At 40.0% G+C, this 17,500-nt stretch overlaps 2 protein-coding genes across 7 annotated transcripts in view; both read right to left on the bottom strand.

Moving 5' to 3' along the window:
* LOC125043710 overlaps positions 1–1,127 on the bottom strand; it is a 1,751-nt gene extending 624 nt beyond the window's left edge. Inside the window, exons 1-4 of the mRNA XM_047639947.1 lie at positions 1,104–1,127; positions 810–947; positions 636–710; positions 195–369 (exon numbers count right to left, since the gene is read on the bottom strand). Coding sequence (XP_047495903.1) covers positions 195–369; positions 636–710; positions 810–947; positions 1,104–1,127 — 412 coding nt within the window. The remainder of the gene's footprint in view (positions 1–194; positions 370–635; positions 711–809; positions 948–1,103) is intronic.
* Positions 1,128–8,166: 7,039 nt separating this feature from the next.
* The window catches only part of LOC125043864, a 127,982-nt gene continuing 118,648 nt past the window's right edge, over positions 8,167–17,500 (bottom strand). For all 6 annotated transcript variants that reach the window (XM_047640200.1, XM_047640204.1, XM_047640203.1 and 3 more), the window contains 4 exons: positions 10,455–10,550; positions 10,026–10,171; positions 9,480–9,646; positions 8,167–8,307 (listed from right to left, as the gene is read on the bottom strand). In XM_047640200.1, the coding sequence (XP_047496156.1) occupies positions 8,297–8,307; positions 9,480–9,646; positions 10,026–10,171; positions 10,455–10,550 (420 nt within the window). In that variant the 3' untranslated portion in view covers positions 8,167–8,296. The remainder of the gene's footprint in view (positions 8,308–9,479; positions 9,647–10,025; positions 10,172–10,454; positions 10,551–17,500) is intronic.

The raw sequence follows: 17,500 nt of genomic DNA, 5'->3' as shown, positions 1-17,500 counted from the left end.
TCTTCAACTCTCGCTGCCTTCCTGTCTCCGTCCCTCCCTTTTTTTCCCCCTCCCTCTCTTTCTAGTTACCACCATCTAGCGTTTGTTCTTTTCTTAGGCGCATCATTTTAAGCGGAAACATCATTCACATATACGTCATACCAGACATAATGCCTAAGACCAGACCCAGCCTCTTCACAAATAAGAACACTCACCTACACCCATGACCTGTAGGGTCAGTTCCGGGACTGGCGCGGGACAAAGGCTAAGGGCCTGATAGGTAGGCGCCAAAGTGGGCGTCTGAAGCATCAACCCGCCCTTCGTGCAGATCCTTAGGTCGTCTGGAACACGGCCCGCCCACACCTCCACCGTTCGGCCTGAACTCTCCAGCTGAGATGTTTCATTATTTAAGTTTTCAGTTCAGAGCACAAACACAAACACACAATACCGAAACTTTTACGCCAGATATTGTAGAAATAAAATATTTATTTCGGCTTAAATAAGGATATCAAAGAAAATAAATAGGTACTGATAATTATGGAAGGTATCTTACAATGCAAAACTTGAACCTTAAAACCTCACCTCAATATTTGCAATGAGTAATGAATCACCTAATCTTTCCCCAGCCAGATATATAAACAAATGGAGAAACTCGCCTGGAATGAGTAAATAACTCCTCCTTCTTCGCCGACTTCCTTTTTATAACCGACTTGCAGGAACGTGTTGCCGAACTGCCGAAAAAAACGTGGACAAAAAATGTCAAACATTTCTTTAATATAATAAGGCCATTATCCCTTTTCATACTAAGCCATAAGTAAACAGTCATTCACCTGTCCAATCCTAATCCGGGAACTGTCGGGTAGGTATGTGAAAACGAGAATCACCTGGTCACCCTCCGCCTCAAACAGGTCGAGGACCAGCTCCGTGTAGCCCTCGGCCTCGGAGTGCAGGAAGTTGATGGCTCGAGGCTGCAGAGGAACGATGACCAATAGTGGTTAAGAGGACTAATGAGTGCCACGTGCGAGATTTGTGCGTGTGTGCTGTCGTGTGCGGGGTGGGCAGGAGCATGTCATTGCTGTGCTGTGAAGAAGGAAAGAAAAATGTTTGCAGGTATCAACAAGCACCAATCTCAGCGTCACAATGATCATAGTAATACGATTTCTCGTGTTCAGAAACTCATGATAAATTAATTGTTGACAATAATGAATTGAAAGTTTCACCATAATGACTAACTATATTCCGATGATCCTGGGTCATGCAGGACTTCCAGAGAGGCCTCGAAAGTGCTAAACACAACTTGTTGTGTTGGGTCATCGTAGGAGTAGCCGCTTAGGTCGTAGGGCTCGTGCGGGTAGTCGAATCCCACGCTGGTGGGGGAGGACTGAAAGAGACGAATGCTGTTGAAGAGTCTTGGGAGGAAACAATGGGATTATTCTTTTGTCGATACATATAAGTATGGTTAAGATTAAACTGTTGTGCATTTACTGTGTTGATTATAGGTCTAATGAGGATAGATACTGATGTGTTTAGTTCAACGAGGTAATAGTGATGATTTCAGTAGCTCATTCTCCTGAAATGATAAGTTTTGGCAATGCAGGTGCAACGCCAGTCTTCCGAAAGCTGATACTGAGCAGACACTTGAACAAGGCTGCCATGCTGTGGGATTCACCACACTGCCTAATATATATTTCATGACAGTAATATTGAAAACCATTGTACCTTAACAAATATCATTGAAAAGCACAATATAAATATGCACACGTAGTAAATAAAACCTACAAGACCTAATCCTTTGAATCGCGTTTATCCCTGTTGGAAGCGATTCGAAAGGATTTCGCGCTAATTCATAGCTGTTTCTCTTCTCCCTACCCTCGAGCCGAAGAGGAAAAGTGAAAGCGTAAAGAACAATACTGACATTTTTTCACCTTATTCTTACTTGGTTGTTCCTTATAAACATCTTGATGGATCCCTTTTAAATCATTACCTTGAAAAATCTGCAGTCCATGGTCGATTTCCTTCTCACAGAGTAGGACCGAAAATGTTTCTAAAAAGAACCCTTCACTGAACAAAATGTTTTAAATATGGTGTCGTAAGTAGTAACGTATATGATATGCAGATCAACTAATAGAGATTTGGGAGTGTAAACAATCTGGGCGACGGAGGAATATTACTAAAATATGTGACCTCTGCTGGTCAATCTTGGAAGCGAGGACGCTGAATAGCCGCTGGGGCACTATTGGGACGCAAATGAAAAGAAAATGATAAAACTGGTAATAATAATGATAATGATAATGATGATGACGACGATAACGATGATGATGATGATGATGATGATAATAATAATAATAATAATAATAATAATAATAATAATAATAATAATAATAATAATAATAATAATAATAATAATGATAATAATAATGATAATAACAATAATAATAATAATAATATAATTTGTCCTAGGTATGACGTTAAACTGCATCCGGTTGTGGAGTTTCGACGTGGGAGACAACTGTCACAACTACCTCCAGGTCACCCTTGAGCAAGGTGTACTACCCGTTTGCTCGCCCCGAGACCTGAGACCATGAAATACCGGGTTGGCGTCCGGCGAGGGCAAGTCTGTCTCATGGGTAGGGGGGAATCTTTAACCTTGGTTGGTAACCCTCCTAGAGATGGTGTCTTGATAAAAATACCGGTGGTGGTGTAACCTAAAATTCGCTAGGCCAGGTCGGGGTCTTAGCGTTGGTCAGCAACCTTCCTAGAGATGGCATCTCGATAAAAATACCGGTGGTAGTGTAACCTAAAACTCTCTGTCCGAGTGGTCAACACAAGATAACGTCTGTGTAATGACGTGCTACTATGAAAGCCAGCCAGAAGTTAGAGGTTATAGGCAGAGGTTGTATGCTATTTGGAATTAAAAGGTTATGGCTGAAGTAACAGAGCAAAGGCTCTGTGATCAGGTGCGGATGATTCAGCAAAAGGGTTGGTTAACGGAACTACAATTAGAGGAGATTAGGAGGGATGTTGAAGAAGGTAGAATTGGTGATGCAGGTGAAGTAAGTAAGTAAATTTTGTAAGTTTTTTGGAAGATGTCAATCGTGATGGCATAGATACAGTTGAAAAACAAAGTATTTTGGAGAAAATTCTTGAGTTTGAGGAAAGATGATTTACCAAACCCACAAAACCTACGGAGGATCGATAGATTGAGACTGAAGGAAAAGACTAGGCTGGTAGATGAGGTGATAGAATCGATACAAACAAAAAACATTACCGAAGATAACAGACTCGTCAAGTGTGGAGCATTAGTTATTGCTGAATTATTAGGAGTAAAGGAATTAAAAAACGCGAAAAAGGAGGAGCCATTCTGGAAAAGAAGAATTGAAGCTAAAATTAATGCACTGCGCAAGGATGTTAATTTGATTGAAAGATGGGAGGAAGGAATGTTGAGAAAGGAAAGTCATAAGACCAGGTTGGATCGTTTGTATCGAGTCAAACGGAAGGGTTACAAAAGAGCAGCTGAAGAACTTAAGCAACGAATTATGGCTAAAGCTGCTACTTTAAAGCGCTATGCAAATCGAGTAAAGCAGCACCGACAGAATAGACTGCTCCAATCTAATCAGTCAACCAAGAGTTAGATGGAAGGTCATGTGATGAGAATGTAATACCGGATAAGGAAGAAACTAGGGAATTTCTTTCAGGGCGATACACTGTCCCCATTGTTGTTTGTGATTGGACTTATTCCACTAAGCCATATACTCAGAAATGTATCTGCGGATTACTAACTTGGAAGAGGAAACGGGAAAAAGATCAACCATTTACTTTTTATGGATGATCTTAAGCTGTGTGGAAGCAATGAGAGGGAGACTGAAAGACTTACTAACACAGTTAGGGTATTTTCTAAGGACATCTGTATGGAGTTTGGATTGAGTGAGTGTGCACATGTCACAATGAAGGCAGGAAAGCTTGCTAGTGTTGGTGGGATGGAGCTTTCGTCGGGGGAAGTGATACCAGAGTTAGAGTCTGATAAAATACTTAGGTATTTTAGAAGTTGATGATATTATGCATGCAGAGATGAAATATAAGATCAGAAAGGAATACTATAGGAGAGTTAGACATTTAACATCATCGAAACTGAACGGAAGTAATCTAATTACGGCAGTAAACTCCAGAGCAGTGTCTTTAGTGAGATACAGTGCAGGAATTCTGAAATGGACCAAAGATGAGCTGAAAATTATGGAAAACATGAAAGATTATGACAATGATTCGAATGTCCCACCCACAGAGCGACGTAGACAGGCTGTACATCCCTAGAAAGGAAGGTGGAAGAGGTCTCCTTAATATTGTAGAGTGTGTTGAAAATGAGGAACATAGTATATCTCTATATGTGGACCAGTCAGAAGAAACTTGTTAAGGGTGAGGGGATTTTGCCAGAATATGAGGAACCGGTTTCAGCGGCAAAGATGCAAAAAAAGGCACAGACGGTGGAAAGAAAAGCAGCTTCATGGAAAATTCCTAAGAGAAACAGAAGAAATGAGAAATGAGGACACATGGGGATGGATAAGGAAAGGCTATTTGAAGAAGGAAACTGAGGGTTTGATTTTTGCAGTGCAGGAGCAAGCCCTCAGAACCAACTGGATAAAAAAGAACATTGATGGCCAAGATGTTTCTGAAAAGTGTAGAATGTGTAGGGAAAGGGACGAATCTATTGCTCACATGAATCTATAGCAGAATGCAAAAAACTTGCTCAGAGAGAATAAAAGCAGAGACACGATAGCATCGCCAGAATTGTACAATTAGATCTATGCCAGAAGTTTGAGTTAGTGGGAGAAGCTATGTGGTACAACCCCAGACCTGAAAGTGTTATGGAGAATGACAGGGTAAAAATGTTATGGGATTTTAACATCCAAACAGATCATGTCATTCAACACAGAAGGCCTGACATAGTGGTTGTGTACAAAGATGAAAGGAAATGTCAGATAGTAGATATTGCTGTGCCTGGGGACAAAAGGGTGAAGTTGAAAGAGCAGGAAAAGATTGATAACTACAGTGAATTGAGGCGTGAGGTGAAAAAGATCTGGAATATGGCTCAAGTTGTAGTTGTCCCGGTCGTAGTCGGAGCCCTAGGAGTAACATCTAAGAAGTTCAATGACTGGCTGAACAGACTGGAATTGCAAAGTAGCACAGAGCTTTTGCAGAAAGCAGCTCTGCTGGGGACTGCAAGGATTGTTAGGCACGTCCTAGAGACCTAAGGTTGCTGGGTGCAACTTGCTCTCTAGGAAATAAACCGGAATTCACCACCTAAACCGAGATAGCAATCACATAATAATGATAATGATGATGATAACAATGATAATGATAATAATGATAATGATAATAATAACAATGATAATGATAATAATGATAATGATAATAATAATGATAATAAAAATAATGATAATAATAATAATGTCAAAAATAATGATAACAGTAATAATAATGATGACACAAAGACAAAGAGCAAGTAAGGCACAGAAAGACACACAAATGTATTGGTGCGCCTCCTGAAAGCTGAATTTGATGAAGTAAGGCAGAGAGACACAAGAAAATTGTTAGTGAAAATTAGCATCAAGACATCTACAGCACAGGCAACAAAGAACAACAAGATTGTTAAACATGTATATACATATATATATATATATATATATATATATATATATATATATATATGTGTGTGTGTGTGTGTGTATACATATATATAAATATATAAATATCTATATCTATCTATCTATCTATATATATATATATATATATACATATATATATAACACACACATATATATGTATGTGTGTGTGATATATGTGTGTGTGGGTAATTTTCCTTGAGATCACTATTTTTTTTACATATTAACCTAAATGGTTCCACATTCATATTGTATAGTAAACGGTCTACAGGTTTTAGGGGCCTTGATCAATCGCTTTTCGCATATCTATTCCAAACGAAGTCAGATGACAATGTAGTACGGTCTGTTTCATACCGTGACCTATTTTTTCTACCAAATTGTATTGATTTGCTCTTGACTCCCTCCCCTCCCCCCACTCGCAAAAGTAAATTTATTAAGAAAATTAAGATTAAGTAAATTGATTTGGTAATGCAATTTAATGCAAAAAATTAGGCTAGGGTGTAAAACAGACTGCAAAAGTGTCATACTGATTTGACTGTACGTCTGAAAGAGATATGCGTAAAACGATGGGTCATGGCCCCTGAAATGCATAGTAGATATGTAAGTGTTAACAGCAAGAAGACCTGTAGCTTTATCTTGCTCGTCAGTGCAGCATTAACTAATCAAAAGCCTTAATCCAAACGTTTATTGGCTCCAACTATCAGCACTATCTAGGGGAGATTTTACAAGACTGCGGTCCCTGCATTATGACACTTTTGGGCAGGCACTCCTTCCCAAGGAGGCACTAAACCCCCTTGTCCCATGTACTTGGTTGCGTGGAACATGGAAAAGTAGCTTTCGAAGAGAAATAAAAATAATTTGGAATTTCCACGTTTTATCGGTTGTTGGGGATGTTCAAATATAAAGGATTGTATTTTTCCTTCATTAGCCCCCCACCCCCCCTGAAAAAAAAAAAAAAAAAAATCCAGCCAACGTTCATTACTTATATCAATAATTGTTTTTGCGTTTGCAACTGTTATAAATATTGTCATCAAGAATATGGGTAATAATAAACGAGAAATAATTAAAAAGTAATAACTACACTGGAATGAAACGAACAATACTGAACCAACCTCAGTGAACATTTTTTGCATGTAAAATGTGTACTTCTGCCTATTGCTGTTCCACTTGAAAGCCTCCACCTCCAGCTTAAACGGCTGCCCTCTGCCTTTCTTCCCCTGCTGCGTGTACGTAAAGGAGCCACTGTGGGCCGAGCTCCAAGCATCGCTGCCTGCAAATAGAAATGGAAATATAGATAGGAACGGAGACGGAAAATGAAATTAGAGTTTTAGCTTAGGTTCAAAATAAGGCTTCGGGAAACTTTTTTCAAGGTTTAAAATGTCAAAAAATGTCTGGAGAAATAGTGGCATTTCATTTGCACATTCATCCATTTAATTAGTTTCCTATTTACATATTCATTTTAGCAGGAAACCCAAATGACTCACTAAACAAAAGTCGACCTTCCAGGATGTGTTTGGTGGTCGGCGCGGCCACCACAAGGTCTACGTGCGAGTCCTTGCCCTTTACCAGCGTGCCCGTGACCTTGAGCTGCGCCCAGAGGTCCGGGAACTCAATCTCGATGTCAGTCTGGCAAGGATTCAAAGTTAGTCTCACAGAATAAGAAGCACCAGAACCAAACCAATACGTCGTACGATCTACCTTTTTTTTACCAAGACTAATTCCCTATCCAATCGGCGTAAAAACATGAGGATAGTAGCACAGCCCAATGTGTGAGTGACGTCCCTTTTTATATTTCGGTGCATCTCTTAACTTTTTACTGGCTATAAAACATCGAGTAATGTGCCAGGCTCTTGGCTTTATTTCCCCACGCTTCTAAGGTCTAGTCCAGGGGTTCTTAACCTGGGACTATGGAACCCTAGGAGGTTCGTGAACGGGTTTCAGGGGGTCCTGAGGATCAGATAAAAGTTGACATTTATATTCGCTATACATTTTGCATAAAAAGACTATTTTTTAGATTGTTTACTTTACAGTAGAATAATATTTTGGCCATCATATAAATGTATGAGCCGATCAAATCTCAATAATTGTAATCATATATATATCCCATGCAAAGTTGTGTTCATGTGAATATTTCAGGGGAAGGGGTCCATAGTTTTCATTAGATTCTTAAAGGGACGGTGACTCTAAAAAGGTTAAGAACCACTTCTCTAGTCAATTAGAAGGAAAGGTTTGTCATCACTTCTTCTTGCTTCTTCTCTCTTTCCATTGCTTGGATCTTAACGATTGGTAAATGGAACCAAGTGCTTGGCGTAGTGCTAGATGTTTCATAACCATGATCAAAATAATTTCCACCGAAAATGAGGAAAGCTCTTTGGACATTAGGTCCCGTCTGTGTCCTATTTATTTTGTGCCATTTGTAGCACACACACACACACACACACACACACACACACACACACACACACACACACACACACACACACACACACACACAATTATACCGATGAAAATAAACCTTTGCGTACACACCTCATCGAACTTATTATGAACGACCAGAATAAAGAAACTGTAATTCTTGACGACATGTTGAAGTTGGTGGTGCGTGAACTGATCCTCGAGCCTCATCATCCGGAGTCTCGATTTGATGTCCCTCTGCAGCGTCACGAACACTCTGGAGCAGAAAGCGATGCGGCATGCTTGTCATCATCCCATTAGTGACCATGCTCGTAGTAACAGTACTAGCAATGAACAGTGATAATCATGTAAAAAAAATCAGACCCGAATGAAAATAGAAATTGACTTATTCACAAATCAACACACACACACACACACACACACACACACACACACACACACACACACACAGATATATACATATATATGTATGTGTATATATATGCACACACACACACACACACACACACACACACACACACATATATATATATATATATATATATATATATATATATACTATATTCCATTGCAGGATCTAGGCCGCTCCCAATTTATTATTGAGAGGTCATTTGGCAGTACCACCCTTGCCTGATTGGATGCCCTTCCTAATCAATCGCGATTCTGCGAACTAACCCTTTTGCCACGACGGTGACTTTCTCTTCGACACCTGTGTTTGCTTTCTCAAGGTGATATGTCGTTTTCTCGCCGTGAGATCAGGCTCGTGCCAATTGTCGAAGCGCAGGCCTGTTTTACAACTGCCGTGGCGGGAAATTTAACTCGCGACCACGAGGGTCGGAGCCCAGTGCTATATCCACTGGACCATCGCGGCAGTTATAGTCAAGTGTTCAATTCCCCACGGCGGGGATTGTAAAAATGCCTGCGCTCCGACTGCTGCCTCGAGCCTGATCTCACGGTGAGAAAATGGCATATCGCCTTGAGAAGTCAAAACGTAGGTGTCAAAGTGGAAGTCACCGCCGTGGCATAGATGTTAGCGCGTCGAACTGCGGTTGATTAGTAAGGACATCCAATCAGGCAAGAGTGGTACTGCCAAATAACCTCTCAATAGTGAACTGAGAGAGGCCTATGTCCTGTAGTGGAGTGAATAGTTGTTGAAAAATAAAACATACACATACACACACACACACACACACACACACATATATATTTATATATATGTATATATATATATATACATACAAATATACATATATACATATACATATACATATACATATACATCTCTCTCTCTCTCTCTCTCTCTCTCTCTCTCTCTCTCTCTCTCTCTCTCTCTCTCTCTCTCTCTCTCTCTCTCTCTCTTCTCTCTCTCTCTCTCTATCTATCTCTCTCTCTCTCTCTCTATCTATCTATCTCTCTCTCTCACTCTACCTGTAGGAGTAGACCCAGTCAGGAGAAGTTCCGGACTGCGAGAACAAAACGGCGAACTCGCTCTGGTCCGCCTCGTTCTTACGGGAGAACCTGAGGGTATATCCTTGGGGTCCGGGAGGAGCGAGGTGGCAAGCGTGAGTGCCAGGTCCTCGCCCGATTGCAGCCAACTGTGGGAGGAGGGCGGTTGAACGGCAACACGGGATAAGAGGAGGCGCTGACGAAATAGACAACTCAAATTTAATCAGTGCCAAAAAATACAGAATTAAGCTCAACACTGGTAGTTTTACCGTTTATTTGTGTTTTGTTACTAAGTTTGAATTTTGAATTGCCACGAAAGAGCTATGGAAGAAATATTATCCTGTTCGTGTTAATATGCCGGTGATAGAAAAAAAAAAAACATATTGAAAGACGCAACTAATTTTGTTCCCTGCATTGTGTGTATTCATGTAGAGTAATTGATAATAATCATGAAACTAAAAGCAACTTAGTCCACCAATGTACCACTTTTTTTAGGACACGAATGGCCATGCGTGGCTGAGTACCTACGTGAACGATCCCTCCACTTGCGCCTGCAAGCTGTCCAGGAGAACCGAGCCTACAGCCTTGTAGGCGCTGCCGCTGCGTCGCAGCAGCAGACGGACCGACCCTGAGCCAACGGGCCTCACCAGAGCCGCGGTCACCAGGTACTGTTCCTGCAAGGAGTCAGCCCAATCACGTTACACCTCTTTGACTTCTCTTCGAAGAAACATTCGTAATTTTGAATGACCATATGCATTTGGGTATTTGTTCGTGTATCTACTCTGTACATAAAACATTATGGGAACACTGTCTATGAGTGAAAATATTATACACTCTCCTGTTTTTCTCATTTTCACTGATAATGAAATAGTGAGACTTGATGTTTCAGTATGAAGTTCACATATTCTAATAACTGTCACATGTGAAATAAAGATGAGTACAAGACATAGTACTTACCCTCTCCGACTGGCAGTTTATGTTCAGTATATAGTGATGGTCGGAGTTAAGGCTCAAGCGTCCCATGAGCGACAGGGAAACAGGCGGGTACGGGGACTGCAGAGAACAGGGCGAGAACGAATGGTTTACTCCACCATGAAGCATCATATCAACATCTTTTAATATATCACACATAACACATCAAGGCGTTGGTGATGTGTATTGATCTTAGTCTGTTTGCACGTGTCAGGCACTGGCGACAGTATTTTTTTTTTTTTAAACACAAGCCAAGTTTTTCAGACAATTGAACAGGAAAGAGGCTGCAAAGGATGTCGAATAGTACGATCATGTACCTTGGTTCACTGGTCACTAGTGTCTCATAAGGGAACCATCTGTTTTTTTTTTACTCGATATTTCTAACATAGATGTTTTAAACTGATAACCTATTCTTGCCCATACGAGATCTCAGACCTCGATTATTTACATACTCTGAAACATAAGCAAAAAGGTTTTTAGCTGATATATATATATATATATATATATATATATATATATATATATATATATATATATTATATATGTATATCTCGCTCTCTATCTCTTCCCCTTTCTCTCTCTCACTTTATTTCCCTTCCTCTCTCCCTCCCTCCTCTCTCTCTCTCTCTTTCTCTCTTCATTTTACATTCAATCTCTGAATGTCTGCCTACCTGTCTGTCTGTCTCTCTCTGCCCCTCTCTTTCACTCACTCATTCACGCACTCACTCACACTCTCTGTCTGTCGATCTGTCTATTTCTCTCTTCCTCACTTTCATTCTCTCTCTCTCTCTTTCTCTCTCTCTGCCTGCCCCCCCCCCTCTCTCTCTCTCCCTCTCACCCCCTCTCTCTCTTTCTCGCACTCACTTACTCCCCCCCCCCCCCCCTCTCTCTCTCTCTCTCTCTTCCCCCTTCTCTCTCTATTCGTTTCTGCCTGTCTGTGCGTTTGTCTGTCTGCATGTGTCCGTGCCTGTCTCTGTCTTTCTGTCTCTCTCTCTCTCACTAACTATCCCTCTTTTTTTCTCTCTTTCTATCTTTAACATTGTCTTTCTCACTCACTTACATTCTCTCTCTCTCACTCTATCTCTCTCACTTACATTTCCCTCTCATTCACTCTCTGAATGTCTGTCTGTCTATCTGCCTCTCTCTCTCTCTCTCTCTCTCTCTCTCTCTCTCTCTCTCTCTCTCTCTCTCTCTCTCTCTCTCTCTCTCTCTCTCTCTCTTTCTCTTTCTCTCACTTATATCTCCCCCTTTTCTCTCTCTCTTTTTTCTTCCCCCCTCTCTCTTTCTCTTCCTTCCTTCCCTCCCTCCCCCTCTACTCGTTTCCATAAGTCTGTGCGTTTGTTTGTTTGTCTCTCTCTCACTTACATCTCTCTCTCTCTCTCTCTCTCTCTCTCTCTCTCTCTCTCTCTCTCTCTCTTCCTCTCCCCTTTCTCTCTCTGAGTTTATAATAAAATTTTAGTAGAACGGTTACAGTTAGATAGACAATAATATGAAATAAAGCAGACATATCTTACACAGGAGCAATGTTTCACTCCAGTTAAAAGTATTGTCCAGGCGACCCCACCAGGACTTCGTCTGGTCTGTTCCCATTTATTTCGAAGGATCGAGAGGGTAGGGGTGGAGGCGGAGTCGCCATGTACATCCACCTTTCACTGAAGTGACTATTGATTTTACGTTGGAATTAGTTGCATGTAAATTAAAAAACTATAACACGTATCTGACTATATGTTAAGTTTATTGTCCACCTTGCAATTTATGTTGAGCTTTTTGCTCTTCAGGATAGTCTGCCACAGAATAAGAGCTGAACAAGTAGTTAAGTTAATGATTCTGATTTGGTTCTGATTTGGTCCTTTTCTTGACCTATCTCTGGTCTCTAAATTTAACATCAAAAGACCAGACTGGGTCGCCTTTACAGGGCGATCCAATGTCGATTTTCTTGGAGAAACCATTAATGATAAAGTATACAATGTTCAGAATTGTATGTTAGACGCAGCAATGATATTTATTCCTAAGACTTCGAAAGATAGAATTAAGCATCGAATTCCATGGTGGACACCAGATTACCGCAATAGTTGTGTAAACGCAATAGGGCCTACAGGCCTTTCAAAAGTAACATCAGTAACAAGAACTTTTGCAGTTGCAAACTAGCAAGAACTAGGGCTCGTACGACAAGCTAGAAGAGACTCCTGGCAGGGCTTTTCTCTACACTAAACTGTAATACACTAATATCACAGGTTTGGTCCACTGTCAGTGAAACTGATAAGAAAAAAAATCTTTCAATATTAACATCATTCACGAGGGTGCAAATTTCAAGTCTCCTAGAGACATTGTTAATACACTCGCCAGGCAGTTCTCATACAAAAGCAGCTAAGAACATTATCTTTCCGCATACCTGAATACCAAGGAAGCGGCTGAGCTGCAACCTATTCCCTTTGTCACAGGAGATGACTTTGATTACAATATAGACCTAACAATGAATGACTTTGTCCGAGCTTTAGAATCCTAGAAGCAAGTCCCGATGAGACTCGATATGAGATGATAAAGCATCTTAATCCCGATGCCATGATTGAGTTGCCAGAAGTGCACACTGTAATTTGGAAAGCCAGATTTTTCCGCTTTGCCCACCTCATCCCCATATTGAAAGGAGGGGAAAATCCCAGATCCACCATTTCTTACCTACCAATCGCGTTAATAAATTGCTCATGCAAGGTCATGCAACAAATTGTTAACAGTAGGCTATTGCACTTCTTAATTTTAAGAAATTTACTAGTTGAAGAGCAGTGTGGTTTCTGAAAGGGAAGCCAAACTCTTGACCATATGGTAAAGCTGGACATTCATAATCATGAGGCATTTGCCAAAAAGTATATTTTAGTATTTTTAGATACAGAAAAAGCCTACATGACATAGCGATGTGGAAACTTGGCTTGTTTCATTCAAAAGTTTACTTTTGCTGTCGAATTATTTTCTGACAATGTTTTTTATTAGGATATCTTACCAACCCCCCTCAGAGTCTTACTGTATGCCGATGATTCTAAGCAAATCGCATCCAACTAGCACTGGATATGTAAAAAAGAGTATTTGGGTATTTATTCACATCAGGCTAAAATTTCTTGGTCTATTTGATTGTAGACTTAATTGGAAAGATCACACTGGCCAATAATAGAATAAATGCACTCGGATTGAGCGTCTTGAAGTTGAGGCAGGATTGATTAACTGATTATTTACAATTATTTGCCGCTTCAACAGTTAGGGTCATTAGCGGCGAACAACTTGTTAGATGAAATGTTAAAATATTAAAAACAATAAAAATTTATCAAAAACTGTCTCGTAAATAACAATAAACAATGTATTAAAAATCAAAGCATAAAGATTATTCTCTAAATGTATAAAATTATTGCATAAACATTATGCATATTTAAATTTTATTGAAAATGTTAGTCATCCTAAGGAAACTAATAAGACCTATGTCACAATCCTCCCCCTACATATTTATTTGGTCTGAGAATGTTGCACATCTTTCAACTACATGTGCAACCGTTAATAGCTCTTGGCATCCCTCACAGCATGCTTCTTGATACTGTGTTTCAAATCAGTGTAAGGGAGAGGAAAACAAGCATCACAGGGCTGAGCGGCAGCTACCTTGGCCATATGATCAGCTCGCTTATTCCTACTGATACTAACATGCGCTGGCACCCAACAAAGAGTAATCTTTTTACATGCTGACATCAGTGCAAGCCAATCTTGAACCTCCCTCCCCACTGGATGTGATGAGTTTAAACTCTTGAGTGCTTGTAAGGCACTACAAGAGTCACAATATATTACAACAGAATGGTTTGTAAGATCTCTAGTCATCTTGACTGCTGCAAGGATGACATGTAACTCTGCAGTGAAGATCGAGGTTGCAAGAGAAAGACAAATGCAATCTTCCTTCTGCTCACTGCTACAAAGCCCACACTATTTTCAGATTTCGAATCATCTGTATACATTGCATCTGATCCTTATTACTTAGAAGTGTGTTGAAGAAATCTATCTCTGACTTCTGCTTCGGATCTCTCCCCTTTCTCAATGCCGACCAAATCCAACAGCCAGGACCTTAGTGAGATTTAAATTAAGATGTTCCACAAGATTTCTCATTCTCATAGGATCGGCTATCCTCAAGAGGATTGAAAACTAATTTGAGGAGATCCCAGAAGCCTTTATAGTCTCGTATAGTAAATCAGGTTCATGCAGTCCCGGTGTAATGAAAGAGGTGGTTATCCACTCTCGGCATACAGGGACTCCACAGGTGAAGACCTGAAAGCCCCTGCACAGATTCTGAGAGCGTTATTATGAACCGAGTCCAACATCTGGAGAACAGTGGTAAGTAATGCTCCTCTTAAACTAATGTCATACAGTTTCATGAGTATGCCATGCTTCCAAGTGCTAACATGTGACGTCACTGTGCAAAGGAATTCTGTAAAGCAGTTTCCATCCTCACAAGTACATCTGTAGTTGATCTCAATTTTCTAAACCTATATTGATATGGGGTCAGCCCGTTTTCCTTTTCTAGTAGCCATATAAACTTGAAGTTTACCATTTTCTCCATCAGCTTGCAGATGCAGCTGGTGAGAGGAAGTGGTTTGTAATTCCCAGGTATGGACTCATTCTTGCCAGATTTAGGGACAGGAATGATTATACCCTCTTTCCGTGTGGATGGCACTGTGCCCCCCCTATAGATCCTATTGAAAAAGTCCAATAGAAACGTTTGGGAGCTTTCCGGTAAGTGAGATATCATTTGGTATGGAATATTGTCACTTCTTAGGATGGTCTTATGGCAGAGCTGCAAAGCAGAGCCCATCTCCTTGCACAAAAATGGTAAGCTGTATGGAATGCATTGCTTTGGCATTTGCACCTGGAGGGCTGTGGCGTTAGGCACCTCACCGACATAATAATATGGATGCTTTATATTCCAAAGGACATCTTCTTGACTCTCTTTCTCTAGAAGAGAGGTAATTGCCTCCGAATTCCACATTCTTATGACGAGAAGACGTTCTTCCTCTTCGAAAAAGGTGCGCGGTTGTTTATGTTCGTCGGTCAAATGAGGATACAAGATATATTGCATTGTTTTGTTTGAATTTTTAAAATAATAATTCATTTAAGTATATCTATGATAATTTACAATTATGATTATTAATTATAGATTACTTATATATATATAATAATAATACTGCATAAAATATATAATTAGACTAATACCAGGTATACTATAGACTCTCAACGAATATGATTTTTCCACTGGTCCATCGACAGACGATGGGGTGCCCATCGCTTCGGACGAGTGGACAAAAAAACAGTGGAATAAACCCATCGATGGGCAAATCCCACTCAAAATGATTGGATTTGATGAATCGATGGGCAGTGTAACCACGCCTTTAAAGAATACCTGGAGGAGAATAAATTCCTAGTTGTTGAACACATGTAAACTGGGAAACTCTACTGAGCTATCAAGTCATGTTACCGAGAGACAACCTGTTATGTCAGAATAGATGGTTTTGTTACCGATTACTTCGACAATAACACAAGAGTTAAGCAAGGGGATCCAATGAAGGCTATAACAAAAGTGTATCAAGTCTCATGGCATATCTCTAGTACTATTTTTATATGGTGATGATGTGGCTCTATATGCAGACATCGAGAATGAAGTTTAAAAGTTAACTGATGTCCTCGATGATTGGTGTAGGAAATGGGGATTGCCAATTAATGCAAATTCTACACGTGTGAAAACATACAAAAACACAGAGTATATCCATTTTTCGGATATGAATATGTGTACATGCCGCTTGCTTATAACAATTAATCAGTTTAAGTCTGGATTAATTGAAATCCATGAGCATGCATATAACAGAGTGGGATTTCGGATGACGAGAAGTAATATGACGGCAGCATTTCCAAGACGTCGGATTGCAGTGCGGGGTTGGTGACTTTACCCTAAACTAGACGCTGCACAGAATGGAACTTTAAGAGCATATCTTGGCATTTGTAAATACTGCCCTGTAGCGGGCAGTATTTACCACAAGGAGAAATGGGATTTGAGCCACCATCTATTCGAAGAAAGATAAACATGGTTAGGCTCTAGACCCATATAATTCAAATATAACGGTTCTTCTCAAAAGAAACTAGGCCTTTAGTGCAATCCATTTTTAATCAAATAAATGTGCAAATGATCATTAATGCATCCTATATCAGTTTAAGTCTGAATTAATTGAAATCCATGAGAAACAATTCTTAAGGGACATACATACAAAACCTATGGTAAGGACATATAGACCATTCAAATCTAAATATCAGCTAGAACCCTATGTAACAAGACATCTATCCAGAAGTTCTAGATCAGCACAACAGGAACAGAAAACTTGCCACTGGGAACAGAAACGGGCGTTTTGTTTTCATTGTGGAAATGGGGAAACTGAAGATGAGATTCATTTTTTATTTGTTTGACCACTGTACACAGACGAGGAATGAAGTGATGAGTAAGCGTAACCAATTCATCTCTGATTTTGCAAATCTCGACAATAAATGTAAACTTAGATTTATTCTTGGAAATGAAAGGATCCTTCCACGTACAATGTATTATGATATCAATGCATAAGTGATGGAAACTTCTCACCTTATTCATACAAATTATAATGCCACCTACCTATTATCACTTACTGCCTGAAATATCGTACGTAGAAAATGTAAGATAGATACTTTATATTTTACTTTATCATTATTATTATGTATATTATAGGTATATGTATATACCTATAACTTGTATCGTGACACTGTAATTAATAAAATAATTTAATTGAATTGTCTCTTTATCATTCTCTCTCTATTTCTCTCTTCCTCTCTGCCACCCCCCCCCCTCTCTCTCTCTCTCTCTCTCTCTCTCTCTCTCTCTCTCTCTCTCTCTCTCTCTCTCTCTCTCTCTCTCTCTCTCTCTCTCTCTCTCTCTCTCTCTCTCGCTCTCTCTCTCTCTCTCTCTCTCTCTCTCTCTCTCTCTCTCTCTC

Source organism: Penaeus chinensis, chromosome 34 (genome assembly GCF_019202785.1).
Source record: "Penaeus chinensis breed Huanghai No. 1 chromosome 34, ASM1920278v2, whole genome shotgun sequence".
NCBI classification, from domain to species: Eukaryota; Metazoa; Arthropoda; class Malacostraca; order Decapoda; family Penaeidae; genus Penaeus; species Penaeus chinensis.
This window is presented reverse-complemented; position numbering and strand designations above follow the sequence as displayed.